This window comes from Pagrus pagrus (assembly GCF_965226575.1).
Source record: "Pagrus pagrus genome assembly, chromosome: 15".
Lineage (NCBI taxonomy): Eukaryota > Metazoa > Chordata > Actinopteri > Spariformes > Sparidae > Pagrus > Pagrus pagrus.
This window is the reverse complement of record NC_140199.1, coordinates 27,899,208-27,920,548: the sequence shown is the minus strand read 5'-3', so window position 1 is coordinate 27,920,548 and position 21,341 is coordinate 27,899,208. Positions and strand designations below refer to the sequence as shown.

The window sequence follows — 21,341 nt, the reverse complement described above, 5'->3', positions numbered from 1 at the left end:
TGGAGACATGCGCAGTAGGGATGCAGAGTGGATGCAGTGAAGCATCAAACAGCGCACAAACGACAAAACAGCTGAAGCAAAACAGCAGCCAGCCAACAGCAGCGTGAGAGGGGAGGGTGTCGGTGCGGGCAGAGACGATCACGCACCTTTTAACCCTGTCATAAACAAAAGCACATTAGCATCTAAACAATAACTATGTTGATAACTGTAACAGCGTCACATCTACATACCGTCAGGTGTTGAATGAACATCACAAAGGCGAGGAAGAGAGGCGCCACGGCGGCACGATTACTAACGTGGCCAAACAGCTGATCGTTATCACAGCTGATTACCCCTTTCTCCGGCGCGCAGCACACGGGAGCCGTTAACGGGAGGAACACTCAATAATGCCCCAACTCACTCCAACAAGGGAGAGGAAATATCCAGGCACAGAACTGTATGAGGGACAAAAGCCAATTTTAAGGAGGATTGCTGAAATTCAGGAAAAGCGCGAACTTAGTCAGCCAGGTACCGTTTGTGCTCATTCTCAATACTCAGCCTGTGCCACAGTAGTTTTCGCACAGCATTTAAATAGACATTTATCAGTATGAAAGACATTCTTTGTAACTCCCTGTGTTTTGTTCATAATATTGTCACTTTTCCTTTTCCCATTGACCTATAACTGATAGTCAGCTCTTACTGATCAAGAACAAGTTGGACTCAATGAAAAAAAAAAGTTGGTGTGATGGTAGGATGCATTTTACTTGAGTTAGCTTAACGAGAGCCACACTGCCTTCAATTCAGTCCGTCTCCTACTAATGATGAACCTGGAGTTAACTCATGGGAAGGAGGAGGTTGTGGAATGAATAAAGGACAAATAAGGTTGCCACACACACACACTCACACGTGATCCTTGAATCTGGTAGACTGGAAGTGCTATCAGAGATAAGCTACATTTAGATTTACTTCTATTACTCCAGATGCTTTTCCACCCTGACAATAACACTCTTTCAGACCGTAAACGGTGGTACAATCCTTGGTTTGTCCATGGTTGGGAGCTTATTAGTATTGATGTGAGTCTTTGTGGAGAAGGATTCATACAGCAGCAGGATAATGACCAAAGCCTGAGCGATTAAACTATAGCAATATGTATCTGCGACAGACACGTCTACGATGGTAATAAGAGAATACTATGATTAAATGTTCATAAGTTTCAAATATATGTACCTGTAGTATGTCTGTATTATGAGTGTGCTATGAGTGACAGGCGAACAGCCAATCATTTAATAGACAAATCTCGAGGGTGCTCATTCCCTGACCGATATGAAACTTTAGTATCGTGATACACTTTTCAGCCACATTGCCCAGGCCTTGACCCCAAACTTACCTCAAAGCTTTGAAGGAACTACTTGAAATCCAAAGAACAAAGAGCCCTTACTGCCATGTACTTTCCTTCACAGTCACCTGACCTCAACCCAGTTGAACATTCATGGGGGCACTTGAAGGCTGACAAAGCCAAGCATTCTGCGACATCACAAGAAGCTCTGTGGAACACTATCAAATCATCTTGGGATAACATGGGTCATCAGGTTTGACTCACACTTGGGGAGTCCATGCCAACTTGAGTGCATGCTGTCATTAAAGCTAAAGGGGGACAGACCAAATACTGAAATAGTCTAAAATTATGACACTATTGTTTATAATGAAAAAAATTAAATAATTATTTTACATATAAATGCAAAATAGAGGTATCTTGGCTAATGATCTAAGACTGTTGGACCCTACTGTATATATCACACCTTATTTCATTACGTATGTATATGTATGTATGTACAGTATGTGTATATTCATAGAACAACAATAAAGGAGGGAATTACAAAAGGAGGTGGTGGTGGTAGTAAGAATATGCAATACGTTTTTTTATTTTTATTTAATAAATGTTAATCTACTATTTTTCACATTTGTTGTGGCAGGAACTGACATACTTGGCAGCCAGCACAGCACATTCTTTCTTTTCATGTTTCTGTAGGTCTTATGACCTTGGTGTCACCACAATAAATCCATGAAAAAAAAAAATATAAATAATCCAATGTTATTTCTTGACAGTGCTTGTATCAGCTCGTGACATAGACTATTGCAAGTCTCATCTGGTGGAATTCACATATTTCTAGTTGTGTAAAAACTGAGTGTAATGTAATAAATTGTAGGTTAATAGCGAGAATGTAATTGCCAAAGGGCAGGATTTCCTGAACAAAACAGCCTTTCATGTAGCAGCAATGGGAGTAACGTCATAGGGTTAGGAAATGTGTAATGCCATGAGGGGGACTGCTACCCAGTGATCAATTACAGAAAACAACCTGCCTAACCTGCTTCTCAGCACGAGATCAGTGTGTTTGATTGTGGAAGTTTGTGTGCTAAACTGCATTTGACTATCACAATTTTTTACTATTGACAGCACGTGTTTAGCTATAATTTAGATACTTTTTCTAAACTCTCAACACAACAACACACCTACATACCACATTTTGCCAATAAGTTAATCTCATAACCACATTTTGTTCATTAAATACCAACACTACATTTCAAAGTGCAAAAAACTTTCTCTAAATATAGTAACTTTGTCACAATTTGGAATACCTGCTCATTTCTGCCTACCCTGTCACCTAATCAGCCAACTCCACTCACCTGTTCTAACAGCTGCTCCTCATCACCAATCAACCTTGTATACTCCAGCCTCCAGACACGCAGTGCCAGATTGTTCCTTGTCATTTCATGCAAGACTCTCCAGCACTTCTCTCCAAAAACAAACTCTAAACACTTCGAATTGAATCTTGAATTTGGTTCATTGCCGCCTGCTTAAAGTGAACATAGCTGCCAACTCTCACGCTTTTGCTGTGTGACACACGGTTTTGCCTGTTTTCACACGCACTCACGCCACACATCCAATTTCTCACGCGAAAAAAAAGATACGATCTTGGGCCAAGACTCGTTCGTTCCTTTTCAAACTCCCCGACGGTAGATGGCGCTGATGAACGCCACTGAACCCTATGTGCTGCACCGATATATGCTCTATCCACCTTATTCCTAGCCCCCATGATGCCTTGCGTGAATTATGGGTCTGTTTAAATCAAATCAAATCAAATCAAATTTTATTTGTATAGCCCAAATTCACAAATCACAGTTTGCCTCAGAGGGCTTTAAAATCTGTACAGAGACGACACCCTCTGTCCTTTGACCCTCGATTCGAGTGAGGAAAAACTTGCCCCAAAAAAAGCCCTTTTAACAGGGAAAAAAAATGCGGAAGAAACCTCAGGGAGAGCCACAGAGGAGGGATCCCTCTCCCAGGACGGACAGACGTGCAATAGATGTCGCATGTACAGAGCAGATCAACGAGATCACAATGTATTCAATTATAATGGATGGTTGACAGGAATGAAAGTACATTAAGATTACATGGTAATGGTAGACGCAAATCCGGTTTTTATGAGGGTTAGAGAGGTAAAACATGTTGGAACACCAGCTGTCAGAGCTTAAACGAGACAACATTACAATCCCGTTGCCTACTCATATAGAGGGGTGGGAGGATGACATGAAGAAGTGGCCTAAGATAACATACAGTTGCATTTTTAGCTACTTTCTTAACTCTGTCGCTTCGGACGGGGAGGCAATGAATAATCTGAAAAGCTCTGAGGCGTATCAGTACCTGCACAGTAATAAGGTTGGTCCCGTTTTGCTAAAAGAGGTCGTGGGACACAATCTTATTTACCTTAAGGCTGAGTATTAGTGTCAGCATCAGGTAAAATCCAAACAGCAGGGTGTTCATGCATTGCAGGTAAAGGCAGATCTTGCAGCCATGCTGCTGCCATCCTCTGGAAGGTAAATGTTGATTGGTCTGGTAGTTTTTAACCCTCTGGGACCCTTGGGAAAAAAAACAAAAAACTCCCACTTGTATCCTTAGGGACAACAACGTCCAGCGGGAAACGACGGCTGTACAAATGTATCAGATAAATATTTATTTTTTCAATTTTTCCTGCTCAGATCTTTTCAACCTCAGTCCTTATCAAAACTACCAAATATTGTTTTGTTTTTTCTCTCTGCATTTCCTCGTGTCTGGGTCATTCCAGCAAACTGTAGCAGTTTTTCAGGTGTGTTAAACGTCCTTTAAGCTCCATTACGCTCGCCGCACGTCTCTCCTCTAATGCGCTCCTGTCCTCCCCTCCTTTCCTCTCCTCCCTCGAGTATCTGGCTGCTCAGTTACGGACCGGGACTTAGAGACATCACCGCTGCCTTCACCCGGTCTTGGATCCCTCTGGTCAGAGAGTTTAGATCCGAGTGTGGCCTGAGTGTCCCACCTGAGCTCTCTATTAATCCATCGGATCAAATTTCATTCTGTCTTTGCGGCCATCCAGCTCTCTGTCCAAACTCTCCATGATGGAAATGATTACCACGCACAAAACCCTCATTTAAATACTGCGGTTTGCGCAGAATGCAGGGTACAACATGGGTACAACATCAAATTAATTCCAATTCTCTGATATCTGAGCCACCAACTTGTGTGGCTGCATGTGCGGCATAATTTTGGTCACCTCCGACAAAATCTCACTCCAAGGTTTTTTGAAAAGTTGGCAGCTATGAGTGAAACTCTCGCCAAAATGCAGCCTAGGCTTTTTTTATGAAGGAACCCGAGGAACATTGTTTGTTTCATTCTTTTACTAAAAAGAAGGTTTTTGAACAACTCACACTAGCAGTAGCTTGCTCCGCTCACTGCCGTCGGACCAAGCTACTGCTAGCGTGAGTTGTTCAAAAACCTTTTTAGTAAACTCTGTGTACACAAACAATGTTGTCAATGCTCGTGTTCATGTATAGAGACCGTGGTGATACTACGAGCAAAGTTTCATGTTGTGTCGAGTCTTCTTAGTGTTTTAAAAATAGTGATTTTGATGCTACAGTAATGTTGCCCCTAGCATGCAATTGAAAATGATTTTGACCCGAAAACGAAAATACGGTAAATCTTAAAAGTGGCTTTTTCCAGCTCCTGCTCTGAGCTTCTGTGTTCACTCACTCAAGTCCCCTACCTGCGCCACTGTGACTCATCTTCTCTTCTCAGAGCCTCACCTTGCCTTAATTGTTACACCTTCCACTGAGTGATTCAATCAAAACCCTTTATACCTTCCTCAGTCTCGTTGTCTGCTTCTGGGTCCTAACATCTGCTGCCAAGCATAACATAAATGTCTGAAAATAGGTATGTGGTAACCACAGGCTAAAGATATTTACTAGGGCTGTCAAAGTTAACACATAATTATTGTGTTAATGCAAATTCCTCTTAACGCCATTAATTTTTTTGACAAGCGATTAACGCATGCACATTATGACCCTCGGCCCACTCCATTGTTCAGGAAGCAATGCAGCAGTAACGTTGTGGATGGCAAGCACAAACAAACCTCCTTGATCAGAAAAGGAAAAGAAAAGGGTCTTTTAAATGGCAAGTTCAGCCAGATGATTCTTTTGACAAGAACAAAGTTGGTTGCATTTACAGTCAATTTGAATAGGGTTACCACTGGAGTACGTCGAGTCTCCAGTAACAAGTGGCTAAGTGAGACTCAGAAGTTGTCACGGACATAAAACACCATCATGCCGACTAATGTACTCACCTGTCCATCTTTATAGGCAGACTTTAGTAGTAAACTATTCTAGCTCTAACCTCCAGTTTCTACCGAGCCCGTAATGACTGCGATACAGTCGCCAGAGCTGATCACGGCTGTTCTAGACAATGCTCATGTTTCCACGATACATGTTACGTTTCAGCAGCAACCCAGAAGCAGCTTTCCACTCTGCTCCATGGAGAATGCACGGCAAGTCTATTTTTGACAGAAGCAGTTTATTTTCTGTACAGAGCAGATCGTGCCAAACATAAAGTCAGTGGAACAGCATAGTGCACTAGGTAAATTTTCAAAATAAAACACCTGGTGCCAATTCAAGATTTACAGCTCAAAAAAATGTTTGAAATTTTACAATAAAAACACTTAAAACAGTCAAATAACTAAATGATTTAACTACTTAGCCTATTCAACCACAGTAGAAAAAAGAATCAAGTAGAAATGATAAACAGTCTAAGCAAGTCAACACCATCAGGCAGGCATGACTCTTCAGTCCTGAAATGCTCCCGGTGGGATATGAAGTCGCATGGAGGACTGAACAAAACAGTGGCCCACACGCCAGGTAACAAAGACTTGCCCAGAGGAATCAAGGGGTAACTGGACACATGGGCTGCAACAATATATGAGTTCACTTTGAAATTGTGTCTGCCACCCGGCACATTTCAGAGCGCTGCGTCTGTGCTTCACTAGCTATTAAATACATTCCACTTGCTTACTGAGAGAATACTCAAATTAATGAAAATCCAGACTACATTTTCATTGCTACCTTGCACTGAGGCACATTGTTCAGTGGCTGTCTGGTGTTAATGGGTAGACATTATATTCTATGAGGGGGATGTTTGAAAATTGATTGAATACTAATAGTGATCAATTAAATGTTTACTTTTGAATTAAAATATCATTTGATTTATATATTGCATTCATAACTTAATTTTGTGGACATTTCAGTTGGGAAGAGCTTTTATTTTAATGCCTTGCGGTTCAACTCACTGCCATTTTTATTTAGAATATATGATATGTCACTGTAATACACTGCAGACAAATTCCCAAATATTCTAGGGGGGATCCCCCCAAAACTTCTGATAAAACTGTCCCACCCACATTTTATGCTTCCCACGCCCATAACTTTACAACTTTAGATTGATCAATTTATAGAAACTGTGTATAGTAATTGTGTAGTAAGGCGCTTAATGGTGGTAACATTTAAGTCATGCAACCGAAATGTAGTCTATTTCTAGTCAAATATTAGCTTTTTACCTCTAGTTATTTGATTTTATGTGAAAAATCACAAAAGTGATGTTCAACTATCAAGATTCTTTTGCTGAACAAAACGTGTATCACAAGTTTGAGTTTGCCACAGCACTTATTTTTGTCATGGGAACCAGGGTGATGCTAACTTCTGGATAAGCCTACAAAACATCTCCCCTACTTCTTTTGTTTCAATATTTTTTATTAAGGAAAATCATGATACAACAAACAATGACGTAAGCACAAAAATATTAAGTAAACATTGAATGCAAGTCACACATGTATGAAAATTGGATACGACCACGAGAACCCAGATACCCACGCACACTAACTAACTAACTTCCCCTACCTGCCCTTGCCAACTACACCCTTCCTAGCAGTGACGGGCCTGGGCCGCTGCCCGTTCAGCTCCCATACCCGCACCCGCCCCCACTGACTAAACTATAAAGTGCGTGAGCAGCCAGGTGCCCGTGTATCCCAACTTGATGGTGTCCTCTTTGATAATTTTGCTATATTTATGAAAATAAAACGAATGTAACGTAAGAAGACATGACACGAATTGCAATACAAAGTAAAAAAAAAAAAAAAAAAAACAGACAAAAAATAAATTAATAAATAAATAAATAAAAATAAAAGCAATAACAAGACATAATAAATGATGATGACCAAACAATAATTATAACAACTTTATGTTTTGGTAGATAGTCTGTAATAATGTCGCACATAAGGAGGTCTATTTGTGATTCCCAAGCTAATAACATCTGACCATTTGTTACAACCCAGCTCGTTAAGGGAAGGCAGCAACATAAAACCAGATGTTAAGGTTGTGATTTAAATAATTTATTCGCCACAATTTATCAAAGGAGAAACAATACAACAACTGAGGATGCCCGAACGGGGAAAAAGGCCGGTGGATGCTGCTCAAAACAACAAAATAAATATAACCAAAAGAGACTCTGACGCCAGAGTTATGTCAAGATAAAACGGACAAACAGAGAAAAATAAAACCCACACTGACTTCGTCAGGCAATGGCGATAAAACAGAAAATAAAAAGCGAACAGCACCCCTTAATCCTAGTGAAACTAACAAAGTAAAAGTCTAACGTGCGGTCTCGATAGCGAGATTCTAGCCTGGCCCAGTACCCCGACACAAGCCACAGTCCACAGAACACAGAACACAATTGTTCCAAACAAAGCGAGGCGAGGTGGCCACCGGGATCAGTCGCCACGACTGACAAGCCGACGGACCATTTGAAAACTCCAGTCCCCGATTGTCGCCCTCGGATTGGCGCACCTGCACCAGGCGGAGCCGCACCAATCAGGACTGGCACCGGCAGCAGAGACGAGGGAGGAGCCTGATCCGGGGCCAGAGAATGACTGAGGAGGAGAGGGAGAACAAAAATGAGAGACAAGGCACACACACACATGCACACACACACATACACACACATGCACACACACACATACACACACATGCAGGGCCGTAGCACCATTCTCTTTCAAGAATATGGACAATGGGGACCAGTCTCTTACGAATTGCTCAAGAGTGCCTCTTAGCACATGTGATAATCTCTCCAGTGGTAAAATGGACATTAGCTTTTCATACCAAGTTTTCATATCCGGAGGATCTTCGTCCAACCACTTCTGTAATATTGTGAGGTGCTGCATAAAGAGCAACTCTAAGAATGTACTTGTATCCACAGGCATAATTGAAGTCTAGTCCCAGTACAAGATTATGTGGATTTAAAGGTATAGCTATCCCAAGGATTTTATTGATCTCGTTTTGGATAGCTATCCACATTAAGTGACTATATGTACCACAACTGTTTTTGCATTTCAAACATAATGGGGAGCACATGGCATCATATTTACATCTGATATTTGGGGTGACATGTAATCTGTGAATAATCTTGTATTGGGTTTCATAGGATTTGTTGGAGCATGTAATTTTTTTGCATTCAATAAGATATTCCGCCACATGTCATCATCAATATGGGACCCAAATTCTTCCCCCCCAAGATGTTTTACTATTAATAAAAGGGATGTTAACAAATAATTGATCATAAACATAGCTTATAACCTTTTACTGTAAAGAAGATGCTTTCAGTAATATTCTTTCCAACTGGTTAATATGCAAATCATTCTTATATGTTGGTATAGAGTGGAGATAGCTCCTAAGTTGTAAGTAGCGTAAGAACTGTGCTCGAGGAAGCTCAAATTCGAAAAAAGTTGAGAGAAGGATTTGAGAGTTCCATCTAGAAAAAGGTCCTGTAATTTAGTAATTCCAACATCATTCCAGGTCTTATATCATACATCTGAACACGAGGGTACAAAATCAGGATTGCATACAATAGGAGCAAGTATAGAGTAAAGATCTAAAGTGCTTACATATCTGATGGCAGGTTTTAAGAGTATTTCTGATTATATAATTTTATTTAATTCCCTGTTGTGTGGTTGCATTATGAACAAATGGCAAATCTGAGATAACAGACGCACAACCAGTAATTTCTAAATCCAGGTATGTTGAGTTGGGATCATTTTTTATCCATTCTGTAATGTATCTAATCTGAGAAGCCCAGTGATAGTACATTATGTTGGGAAGTGCTTGTCCTCCTTCATCAACAGGTAACTGCAATTTCTCTAATTTAAATATGTGACGCTTATGTTTCCAAACAAATTTGCTAATCATACTATGTAATGTTTTTAAAAATTTAACTTGAATGTAATTGGGCAACATCTGCATTGGATATAGTAATCTTGGCAGGACATTAATTTTTATAATAGCAACCCTTCCAAGTAGTGAAATTGATAAGGGATTCCATCTTTGAAGGTCTTTTTTAATTTCATTCACCACTGGGTGTAAATTCATTTTGATCATGTCTTCAAAATTATAGGACACAAAAATGCCAAGGTACATGAAACCGTTAGGAGATAACTGAAAAGGGCTATATGCTGATATATCAGTCCTTAAATTTCCAAGTGGTAGTGCTAGGGATTTCCCATAATTAATCTCGTATCCAGGTATCATCCCAAACTCATTAACTACTTTAATTGTAGCAGGGATTGAGGACTCTGGGTTAGTCTAAAATAAAAGAACATCATCAGCTTATAACAAGATGGGGTGTACTTTCCCATCAGTGTGAATGCCACTAATTGAGGGATTCGATCTAATCATTTCTGCCAGGGGTTCAATTACTAGGGCAAATAATAAGGGGGATAAGGGGCATCCTTGTTTTGTGCCTCTACCTATTTCAAAAGGAGAAGACAACATCTCATTAATAGAAACTGATGCACGGGGCGCTGAGTAAAGCAATTTGACCTAATCAATAAATCCCTCTCCAAAAGAAAATTCCTCTAATGTTCAAATGCTGAAAAAGCATCTAACGTTACTACTAACGCATCAAGTTTCTTTATCTTGACATATTGTAAAACTCCTAATAATCTCCTGATGTTTGAATAGGATTGTCTGTTTTGAATAAAACCTGTCTGATCATGTCCCACAATTTTTGGTATAATTTGGTTGGGCTTAGATGCCAAAAGTTTTGCTAAAATTTTACAGTCTGTGTTTTGGATACTTATTGGTCTATACGATGCCGGGTTGTTTGAGTCTTTATTTTCCTTAAGTAAAACATTAATAGTAGACATCTGTAATGATTGTGGGAGTTTCTTGATGGATAAGGAATGTTTAAACATTCTTACTAGGAGGGGGGAGAAGATACCTTTTAAAGGCTTTGTATATTTCAGGTGGAAGACCATCTGGTCCACAAGTCTTGCCTGAAGCCAAAGTGTCTATCACATCTTCAACCTCCTTACTTGTAATATCCATATCACACATATGTCAATCTTCATCAGAAATCTTGGGGAATTTTATACATTTAAAGAAACCATTCATCTTATCATTTATACCCCAAGTTTCCTCTGAGGAATACAAAGAGGAGTACAAATCATTTAAAACATTAGCAATTTCAGAGTTAGTATGAAAAAGCTGACCATTATTGTCCTTAATTGTGGAAATAGATGTATTTAGGGATTTATTGCTTATTAAATTGGATAAGTACCGCCAAGATCTATTAGCATATTCATATATCTTTTTGTTTGAACAACCCTTTTTCTGCTTTCTGAGATAAAAGTGTATTGAGAGCTGTTCTAGTTCCTTACGTTTGTGTTCAGATTCTGCATCCTGTAACTGTACCTCGATGCGTCTCTGCTCCTTCAGTTTTTTCTTCTTTTTGGTTGAGCAATATGACATAACTATGCCCCTTAAAAAGGCTTTAGTCGTATCCCATAGTTTTGAGAGATCTGTGTATTCATTATCATTCTCCTGGATGAACATTTGCAATTCCCTTTGAGCCATGGAGCAAAAATCTGTATCAGATAAGAGAGATCTATTACATGTCCAGGTGTATGTCTTTGACTTGTTATGTGCGTTTCTCCCCCCTTACTTTGGTGTTCCCGGTCAAATTTGACCGGTCTGGTTTAACTGCTCTTAGATTAACACAAAAAACATCACTCAAACATAATCATCACCAAACTGTATTTAACACCTTTTAATGCTGTAAATAATGTATCCAACTAGCGGTGAACATGAATAACTGCAGTGAATATCCAAAGAATAGACACTGAAAATTATAATAATAATCAAACAGAGACCAAATTCACAGAACATCAGAAAATCAACATGAATAGTCATCTCTCTCTCTCTCTCTGTGTGTGTGACAGTGTGTGTGTGTGTGTGTGGGTGTGCATGGGGATGTTTTCCATCTATTGGATGAACATAATCTAGTATTAACCCTTTCATTTCCTGTGCCACTGGTGTTACAAAGCTGATTAGATCACTCAAAATTCAATGAAAGTGGTGATCAACAATTTTATATGTTCAAATGCCAAGTGTGTAGGATATCATAAGGCCTTGAGGCAATCAGAGGAAAAATATTTTTTTTTATGGTATTGTTGAGTGTGGTCTGAGATATGAATAGAACCAATTTAACATTTCTCAATTAATTTGACAGAAATTCGCGGAACCAAAAAAAAATCTATTCTAGAGTAGGTCCTACGTGGATTGGAGTAAAATGTATAGTCTCTATTGCTGGGGTTAAACAAACGCCAAACATCTGTCAGGCCAGCCTCTTCTATCATTTGATGAATAGTTTTCTGTCTAGGGTTTAAAATGGATGAGGCAGTATTGGGTTCCCTGTCTAATTTCCCATCCAGTATGCAATTCCAATCACCGCCAATAAGTGTATTAGGACAGCTATACTTAACAAGCAGGGAAGTTAGTTTTGTAAATATACTCAGTTGAATATTAGGAGCTGCATAAACATTTAAAATACTTATCATGTCTCCATACAAGGAACCATGTAGGAAAATAAAGCAACCATCTGGATCTGATTCATAATATTCAACCTTAAGTGGGACTTCCTTATGGATTAATATAGCAACCCCCCTACTTCTGCTGTTATATGAAGCATGAAACACTTGTCCAACCCAACCACTCTTTAATTTTAAATGTTCCTCATGTGTTAAGTGAGTCTCCTGTAGCATTCCAATAGATACTTTATCTTTTTTTAAAAAGGACAAAACCTTCTTCCTTTTTATGGGATGGTTACAGCCTTTGATGTTCCATGAGCATGTTAAAATAGTTATTTAATGGCATAAGTCAAATGTTGAGAAATATTTTGTTTATGCATATATTCAACTTTACAGGCTGTTGCATTGTTAATTATTTCATGAATGGTTACACTAAACACAAAAACATTACAAAAAACAAAGAAACAAAAAAAACACTGCCAACAAAAAAAACACACAAACTTCACCTTTGAGGTGGGTGAAACACCAAATCCACCCCCGCCCACCCACATGGTAATAGGCCCAACCCAGTTCCACGGAACGGAAGTTTTGCCCAACCATTCCCTAATCCCTATAGGAAGGAGCCAGTGTCTACCAGATTATCACCACAGCAAGAACTGTTATTTTTTAAATACAACAAGAAACTAACAAACTGAGACAAAACTGTAAATAGAGCCTACTGTACATCTTGCAGCCTTTACGATAAGGAGGTAAGTTGATAAAGCACCGATGGTGAACACCAGGATTTTTTTTTTTTTTCTTTTCTCCCTCTCCTCTTCCCGGTTATATTATTAGCCTACTGTCACTGTTAATAGTCCCGTGATTCTAACGGGACATAATAGGTTATTCAAGGCCATGAATAAATCCATATAGGAGGGAGTAAGATAATAGGGCTACATCAGGCTTGCCTACATGGCACAACCAAGGATTCCAAGGCAAAAAAAAAAAACAGCAAATCAAAGCAGTCTTTCTACTATCAGGAGGATGTTTTACAATAGACCTAGTATACATTTACGCATCAAAACTAGGCTCCTTGTCCTCCTCCATTGAGGAATCACTTTCGCGGCCCTGGAACGTTACTTTCAGAAAGTCCTCTGCCGCTTTAGGTGTGTAAAACCTTGATTGTGTGCCCTCATAGTCAATAGATAGTACCTCTGGGAAGATCATGGCATACCTTATTCCCTGGTTTTGAAGCTTCTTTTTTACTGGCAGGAAAGCTTTGCATTTGGCCCGGACTGCTTCGCTGAGCTCGGGGAAAAAAGTAGATTCTCCTATCCTTGAACCGAAGCTCTCTATGCTCACGTGATAGCCGTAGAATCTTCAGCTTATCGTGATAATTCAGGAGTTTCGCTATGATGGGTCGAGATTTCTGTGGATCACCCATTACGCGCAGCGATCCGATGTCTCCTCTCCACGGCTATCGGCTCTGGAAAGTTATTCGCTCCAAGTAGACCAGGAATCCGGCGTTTCAGAAAGGCCCCGGTGTCGGCTCACTCCAATCCCTCCGGGACTCCAACAACCAACAGGTTTGACTGTTGGCTCTTATTCTCCATATACTCCACTTTTAATTGAAATGTGGCCACAATAGTCTCCAGTTTTTTTATGGAACTTTGCGCGGTAGCCAAGTCATCCTTGGTTTTACTCACTCTTTCTTCCATTGCGGCGTTTAGGTCTGACGAGTTTTGACATGGACAGTTCTAGATTACTGACTTTAGCTTCTATTCCTTGAAGATTTGTCAGGAGTTTTTTTTTTTGCTGGCCTCAATCACCGGGAGTATCTTCTCCATTTCACCTGCCATTGTTCTATTGTTTGACATGCGGTGCATAACGCGTTTGGTGGCGTGGAGAGCGTTTCACACGGCGTAGCCTGCAGCCTACTCGTTTAGGAGGATTTTCAATGGATCAGTTCAGCTGTGAGTCTTTTGTTCAGAATGTCAGTGTTCTATTCAAAGTCTCACTCTGAAATCATTTTAGTTCGGTATATTTTTGATCAGACAGGCTCAGGTGCAGAGCTCTGTCATGCACGTCCTTCTGCTTTCACCATCACAGTTTTGAGCTGCCATCTCCTCTACTTCTATTTGTTTCTTCTTTGACTCTTTCTTTCTTTCTTTCTTTCTTTCTCAATCCTTAGTCTCCTCCATTTTTGCTCACTTTCCTGCCTATCCCTTTACTTTCCTTCTCCTCTCACAAGAGTCTCTCCTCTTGTTTCCTCCTCTCCTCTCCTCCCTGCTTATCCCCTCTCTCCTCCGTCTCTTCCTTTTGTAAATTCATTTAGAGTTAATTGCTTCCAGCAGTCTTTTCTCTCAGTCTGTCACGCTGCACTCCGTCATGTGATGACACTGTATGGGCTTGTTCTTGGCCTGTGTGCTGCTGCTCGGTGGAGGATAGGCCTGACAGGCTGCACATGAACTGGCTTGACTGGAACAGGATCTACTATTCCCTGGATCCTGTGTGACCACGCCTGCTACGACGGCAATGAAATCCTCAGCCGTGTAGAGAGAAACCCTGCTGCTGTATGCTGTGAGACTGGCTGACAGAAATCATAAATGGCTGAAGAGGTTTTAATTCCATCTTCGGGGAAAATCACATCGGTAAGTTCAGACTGACTGCTTGAATCAGGTCAGATCCAGAGCCAGGACTGTCAGCTGACTGTTCCCTGATTTTTTTAGACAAGTCCCAGCAGCTTATAGCATTTACTACCAACTTTCAAAATTGTAGCTCCATACTTGGCACAAAGTAGATTAGTGGCTGCACTAAATATCTTGTGAAATGTTTGAAGTGGGTTACCAAACTTTTAGATCATAAAATGTAAAATGATTAACGAAACCTATACAGTGAAAGCTGCTACTTTGATTTCACCGAAAAAATATGAGGATACATTCTCCAGTGTTGTTTTTGAAGTTGTTATAACTTTGCCCGACTCACTCAATACCAACAGATTAACTCGTACAGTAGTCTGTACAATTTGAGCACAGCCTATGTGAAAAGGCACAGTGAACTTCAATGAGGTCAACATCTGATTTACTTTAGATTTGATTACATTTTACAGGTAAGGCCCACTGTGAAAAAGTTCTGACTTTCAACTCGACTTTAAAGGTAATTTTGATAACATTTTTTAAATAGACAAATCAAAAAATCTAAAAATAATACATCTACAGAGCTTGTAGAAAGGTGATCTTTTTTATCTTTCTATCTATCTTTATTATAATTGTGAATTAATAATTTTAACAAAATATTTCAGCCAATAGTATAACACCATTGGAATCACATGGTATCTGTGTTTCATCAGCATCAAGAGTCTTGGTAGTTGCAAGTTTGTCAAAAATAAAATGGTTGATTTCCACAGTGTACGCTCAGCATACTGTATTGCCCTTATGTTAGCAATCATGCATTAGCAATGTTAGCGTAATCTAGCATTTGTGATGTTAGCGTTAAACTAGCTAGTGTTAGCAACGTTAGCTACAACTAACTGCCAACCACTTGAGGGGGTAGATGATTTGAACAACAGAAGGGTTGGGTACCAAACTTGGTACTTTTAAGGGTACTGACCTAATAATGTTGGTACTACTGAGTAGTGATTCATAATAAATCAATCTGTGCTAAATTTCAGTATCTGAGTGGACATCTTTAGTAACGTTATAGAGAGAAAGACAGAGTGAGACGTCTCCCCAAAACTCAGTCACTGACTGCGTCCAAATTTCCTTACCCACATGCTCTTTAGTTTGCTAACATAGTATGTTTTTTTTTTAAGTATGTCTGAAACATTGGTATGAAACCAAATAGTATGTGCATACTGTCTACGAGTAAATATTACAGTATGTATTCTTTGATTCCCGATCGATTTTATATATCAAGTACCGGCAAGTACCAAGCCGGCTAGCTTGATGCTAATACATGATGGGAATTCCTATTAACATGCTAATGGAGGTTATCCTCACTACTGCGATATTCACAAATGATACATTTTAATTCACATACTGAACATAAAAAGATATGTGTGCTCTTATTTACAGGTATAAACAGTATTCAATATGCTTTGGAAACACTTATGACTGCTGACTTCACATAATTAGCTCAATCTGCTGCTGTAGCACTGTAACACTAAGCTGCTACAGCAAGCTCAAAGGGGTGAAAATACAAACTCAAAATTCCAAATCAGTTTAAAACACAGCCACCACTAGTGGAGATTTTGCATGCCAGGACAGGGCAGCACACACATTTCGATGATTTTTAAACAGTATAGCAACTCAACTTTTGCTACTCATAAAAAAAAAACATTTGAAAAGACTGACTGACATGATATGCATTGTTACTGGAAATATGACTCATGATATATTGACTGTAGAAGTGAATGATTGAACTGGTTAGAGCAGAAATTACTTTTTTTTGTTATTACAGAGAGAGTAAAGTACTGAAAAAAAGGTACCGTTGGGTACCAGTGCCGAATTCTAGATGCCGATATCGAAACTGGTATTGGTTTAAATGTGAATGGTACCCAACCCTACACAACAGCGATGTTGTGACGGGAATGCAATGGAAGGGAGGAGATGGAAGGTCACATTTAGGGGCTGGATGTTATCAAAAACACCTTTTTAAACTCAGAATTCAGAAGTAAAAAAAAAAAAAGTTCAGTTTTTTTACACTGAACATAATCCCCCTCTGCAAAATTGCTATTTTAACAAAAAGGATGTTCACTATCTTAACACTAAACAATTTTATGAAAATTAACATATTATGACTTATCCATAATGATGGATTGTTGGGTAGATTAGTAAAATGTGTTTCAAGCTCAGGCTGCTTGACATCGTCACATCCTTGTTGTTTATGTGGCAGATAAACATGGGAAATCAAGCTAAATACCTAACAGAGTATATACTGGTTCACCTGAATGCTGTCACATTCTCATGACAAATAACAAATCTGCGGGACAGCAGACCCTCTGAGGGAGGAGTTTATTGCAGATGAATGGGTTAAGAAAGCATGTGATTTTATCAGTCGAGGCTGCTGTTTAGTTTCTTGTTTTAGCCTGGCATGGCTTTAGGAATTGTGATGTCAGTCTGTGGGTCTGTCGGCTACTTTGAGCAAGAATGAAATATTGCATTGAAATTGCTACACACATTTGTGGTCTCCAAAGGAAAAACTTGTATCCCCTGACTTTTGATCTGCTGCCAACTTCAGGTCAAAATGTCTGTTTATCCAATACTTTGGCTGATGATTAAATACCTGCAAAACCTGCATTTCCGTTGGCCTCAGCTGTACTTATGTTTATTACTAATTTGTTTGCATGCTAAGCATATGACTGATGAATATCAAGAAGGTAGCATTGTAATCTTTAACATTTTAGCATGTTGACAGTAGCACTTAGCTCAAATCAGGCACTAGCATGGCTATACATTCTTACTCTTGACAACAGTCAGTGTTGTTGTTTTTTTTCTACAATGATCACACTTGTTTCTAACCCCTGAAAGGAGACATGTTATGCTTATTTTCAGGTTCATATTTATCTTAGGTGTCTACTAGAATAGATTTACACCAAGGACATAGGTTAGGTTTTGACATTGGTGGGAAGAGAGGACATCACAGACATTGAAATGCAAGGCATTTGCAAAGTGCACCCTGCAGGGAGGTTTCTAGGTGTCTGCTGGAAGAATAAGGGTAGAGAGGGATAGAGAGGAGAGCAAGGTACATTACCACTGTCACAACCCTAAATCCTAAATTAACTGAGCTCAGATCAAAAGTCTACAGGGCCATAAGTTAACAGCAGAGCCCAACAGTCAACACCAATGAAGGTTTATTTTTGGATTTTTTTATTTATTTTTTTTAAAGGGCAATGGCCATCAAGAAGGCAGTTTAATAGAGACTTCAATAGTGCAATCTTCAACAATAACAAGTACTGAAATTACAAAACAAGAACTTGTCACCTGAATGGAATTATGGAACCTTGAAGGACACATTTTAAGGCAGGTAATGTTGCCTTTTCAAACCAGTGATCTGTACATTTTAATTTATATCTAGGCTTAAACATTAGTAAAATACAAACAAAAAAACTATCCACACCCTAAAGAAACAGCTCAGTATCTACTGCCTTACTCTATTTGATGGAGCCAAACACATGTCTATGCCTTTCTCTAACAAAATGAACTGTTGGCATATTTGTTTCACATCAATATTTCCCAGTTTGTCCTGGTGGATACGGCACACAGCAACATTGTTCATCCTCACTTGTGTCATAATGGTTCTAAGCCATGTTTTCAGGGATGGGTTTTCATCTTAATTTAAATAAACATAGTCTTGGCTTTTATAATATTTAGATCTTGTCGCCATATCCAGATGATAAATAAAACGTTGAAGCTTTTAAACACATAATGACAGTGAAGAACGGAGCGACTTAACAACCACAGCTCTGGGCTGTTTCTCCTCTCCTCCTCCCCTCCCCTTACTACGGGTGTCCCTGATTCACCATGGTTGAATGACATGATTGTAACACAGAAGGATCATTACAATAGGCTGAAAATATTCATATTTTTCTTGTTGCCAGCTTTTGTCATTATGCCTTTTACAAGCTTCAGAAATGTAGTTAAGTTCTAAAAAATAAAATACTGAAAAAAAAATAAATAAATCTATGGATGTAGCTAGCTACCACAGCCAGCCCACATTCATGAGCCAGCCTATCACACATTAACAAGAAAACGCAAAGCCAATCCTATTAGCGATATTGATTTAGGGAGGCAGGACTAGTAGAGAACAAGATCTGTTAACCGTTTGTGTACCAAATAATTGCCGGGACAATTTACTCATTGGTGGGGACATGTTCCTAGCGTCCTTACCGTATCCTACGCCCATGGTTTACACCATTTTCAAAAAAAACAAACAAAAAAAAAACCACATTGTTTTTGGATGGACCACAACAGTGTAGTTACAGGATTGGTCACCGCAGTCGAGTAGCATTTGCTCATTGGCCATTGGCCTTATCAAATTCATCTTATGCAGTTATTACTTCACCAGGGGGGCATTTCCTACTCAGCAATGAGCGCTGATGCCCTCACCTCCCCACACACAGGAGTTTGCTGACAGTAAAGTGTGACTAAAGTGTGGTTTGGAAGAAATGAGAAGAAGGTAATATTTTGCTTTTTAATATTATTAAACCTTAACTAGAGGCATACTGTGCAGGATTTGTCGGGAGCCGTTTATTAAAACATTTTTAGAAGTTGGCACTAATGAGGGAGACAGAGAAGCCCTTCTCAGACGGATTCTGCAATAGCGCCGCAAAGTAGGCTCACCTCTACACCACCTATGTAATTTCACACTGAACCAAGCAACACCAAGCTGCAGGACCAAAAGAGGCGTGAAGGTACACATCATAATGTTGAGATCTGTGGGAGACATTTCAGCATGTTTCCACTAAATCCTGTAAATTTAAAAATGCCTCAGCAAACTTTTTATAATCATATGGATGCTGTTGTGTTAGAGATTATAATAACAAAATAAAAATATTGATATAAATAAATAAAATTACAAATGCAAAATTAAATGTAAAATAAATACAATTAAAAAGATGGTTATTTTACTACACAACTAGGGATAACCAGATCATAAATAAACTTAAAAAGGAAGAGTAAATTGAAAAAATAAAATTAGATTTTTCTTTAATGCAAAAGTTAAAATGGAAATGTTCAAACTGTTAGCACTTGTAAAGATGAAACTGTAAATGGTAATGAAAATAAGACAAGGGAAACATGAAATGTGTAATTGGTGGTGTTTTTAACTTCGATATCTGCACTACCATAAATATCACCACAAGACCCACTTCTAAACCAACTTCACCACCGCACAATGTTAGAGAAGGAATCTGATCTGTATTGGCCATAGCCTCACTGCCCTCACTAACGTTACAGCTGTGCAACAGTCTTTGCAGACCCATGATATATTGCAGGCTAACTGGTGAGTTCTAATCAAAGACAAAAAGTAGCTGAGCAAATTAATTCCTTTAGTTTGACCATTTTCAGACCTAGCTCTATTGTTTTCTTCAGGGCATGACTATCAAGAAAAGTTACATACAGCAGCAACACACACGCGCATATTGGTGAGGATTCAACTCAATACAAGCTCTTTATAACAAGTAAAGCTAATGGGGCTAGTGTCGCCGTAACATACAAACACGAAAAGCAACATGAAAAACAGTTAGGAGCATCAAACCTACCATGTCATGTTCAAATTGTTTCTCTTGATTGTCTCCGAGTAGCACAATATTGGTCCCACATCGCCATAGACTGGGAGTAGCCATCATAGCCGAATATAGCCTAATGCTAACACCTTATTTAACAGGCTGACCTACAAAATAAACCGTAAAACAAGATAAAACATGGCAAAGCCTACAGCTTCCAAGTATGAAGTCGGGTCACATACAGTGGGTATCAATCTGTTCTTCAGCTTGTACTCTTACTGGCCCTTGTTGATAATGCACTCCATAGTAAAATTCACACATCCTTGAGCTTGTGAAGTTACCGGAGCAAAGTCCGGAAGTAAAACACGAAAACTATCAAAATATTTTCCTGTCGTTGTAATGACATTTCCATCACATTTCCAGCAAAAATAAAGTTAATCCACTGGGTCTCAACATTCTCAGCACGGATTAAATGAAGACTTTTTCTTGATTCTTGCAGCCAACAACAGAGCAGTTCTAGTGCTTAGTTCTTAGCTTCATACATATTTATGGTTAACGACAACAATAACAACAGTAACAGTAACAATAACAATAACACCCTTAGTCGTTAACGACTCTGTAAGGTCACACCCACACAGAGTTTAAAAGCCTGCAGCTCCCCTCCAGTTAGTTAGAAATGAAGAAGCCTCTTGGATGAGAGGTGAAACGTCTTCAACAAACTGAAACAAGTCCATTTGTCATGATACAGCACCTAGATTTACCATGACCTGGATGACTGAGAACCTTCATCAACAATAATAAAAATAATTTACTTTTAGTGACTTTGGTTTCATGTCATTTGCCTCTCATTTATATATTCCAATATTTGGGGCAATCACCTTTCTAGCTGTCACGTCATAGTTTTCCAATGTAGCGCTTTTCCTGACTTTTTAAAGTTTAGCTGGAAA

At 39.2% G+C, this 21,341-nt stretch overlaps 1 protein-coding gene across 6 annotated transcripts in view; it reads left to right on the top strand.

The window, feature by feature from the left end:
* Positions 1 to 21,341, top strand: part of slc2a15a (solute carrier family 2 member 15a) — an 83,134-nt gene that overhangs the window by 10,697 nt on the left and 51,096 nt on the right. For 2 of the 6 annotated variants that reach the window (XM_084376608.1, XM_084376603.1), the window contains exon 1: positions 14,677 to 14,821. The exons of the other annotated variants lie outside the window; for them this stretch is intronic. Coding sequence is in view for 1 of the 2 variants with exons in the window: in XM_084376603.1 (XP_084232729.1) it covers positions 14,777 to 14,821 (45 nt within the window). In the remaining variant the exon portion in view is untranslated. Of the gene's footprint in view, positions 1 to 14,676; positions 14,822 to 21,341 lie in introns of those variants that run through there. 6 annotated transcript variants of the gene reach the window in all.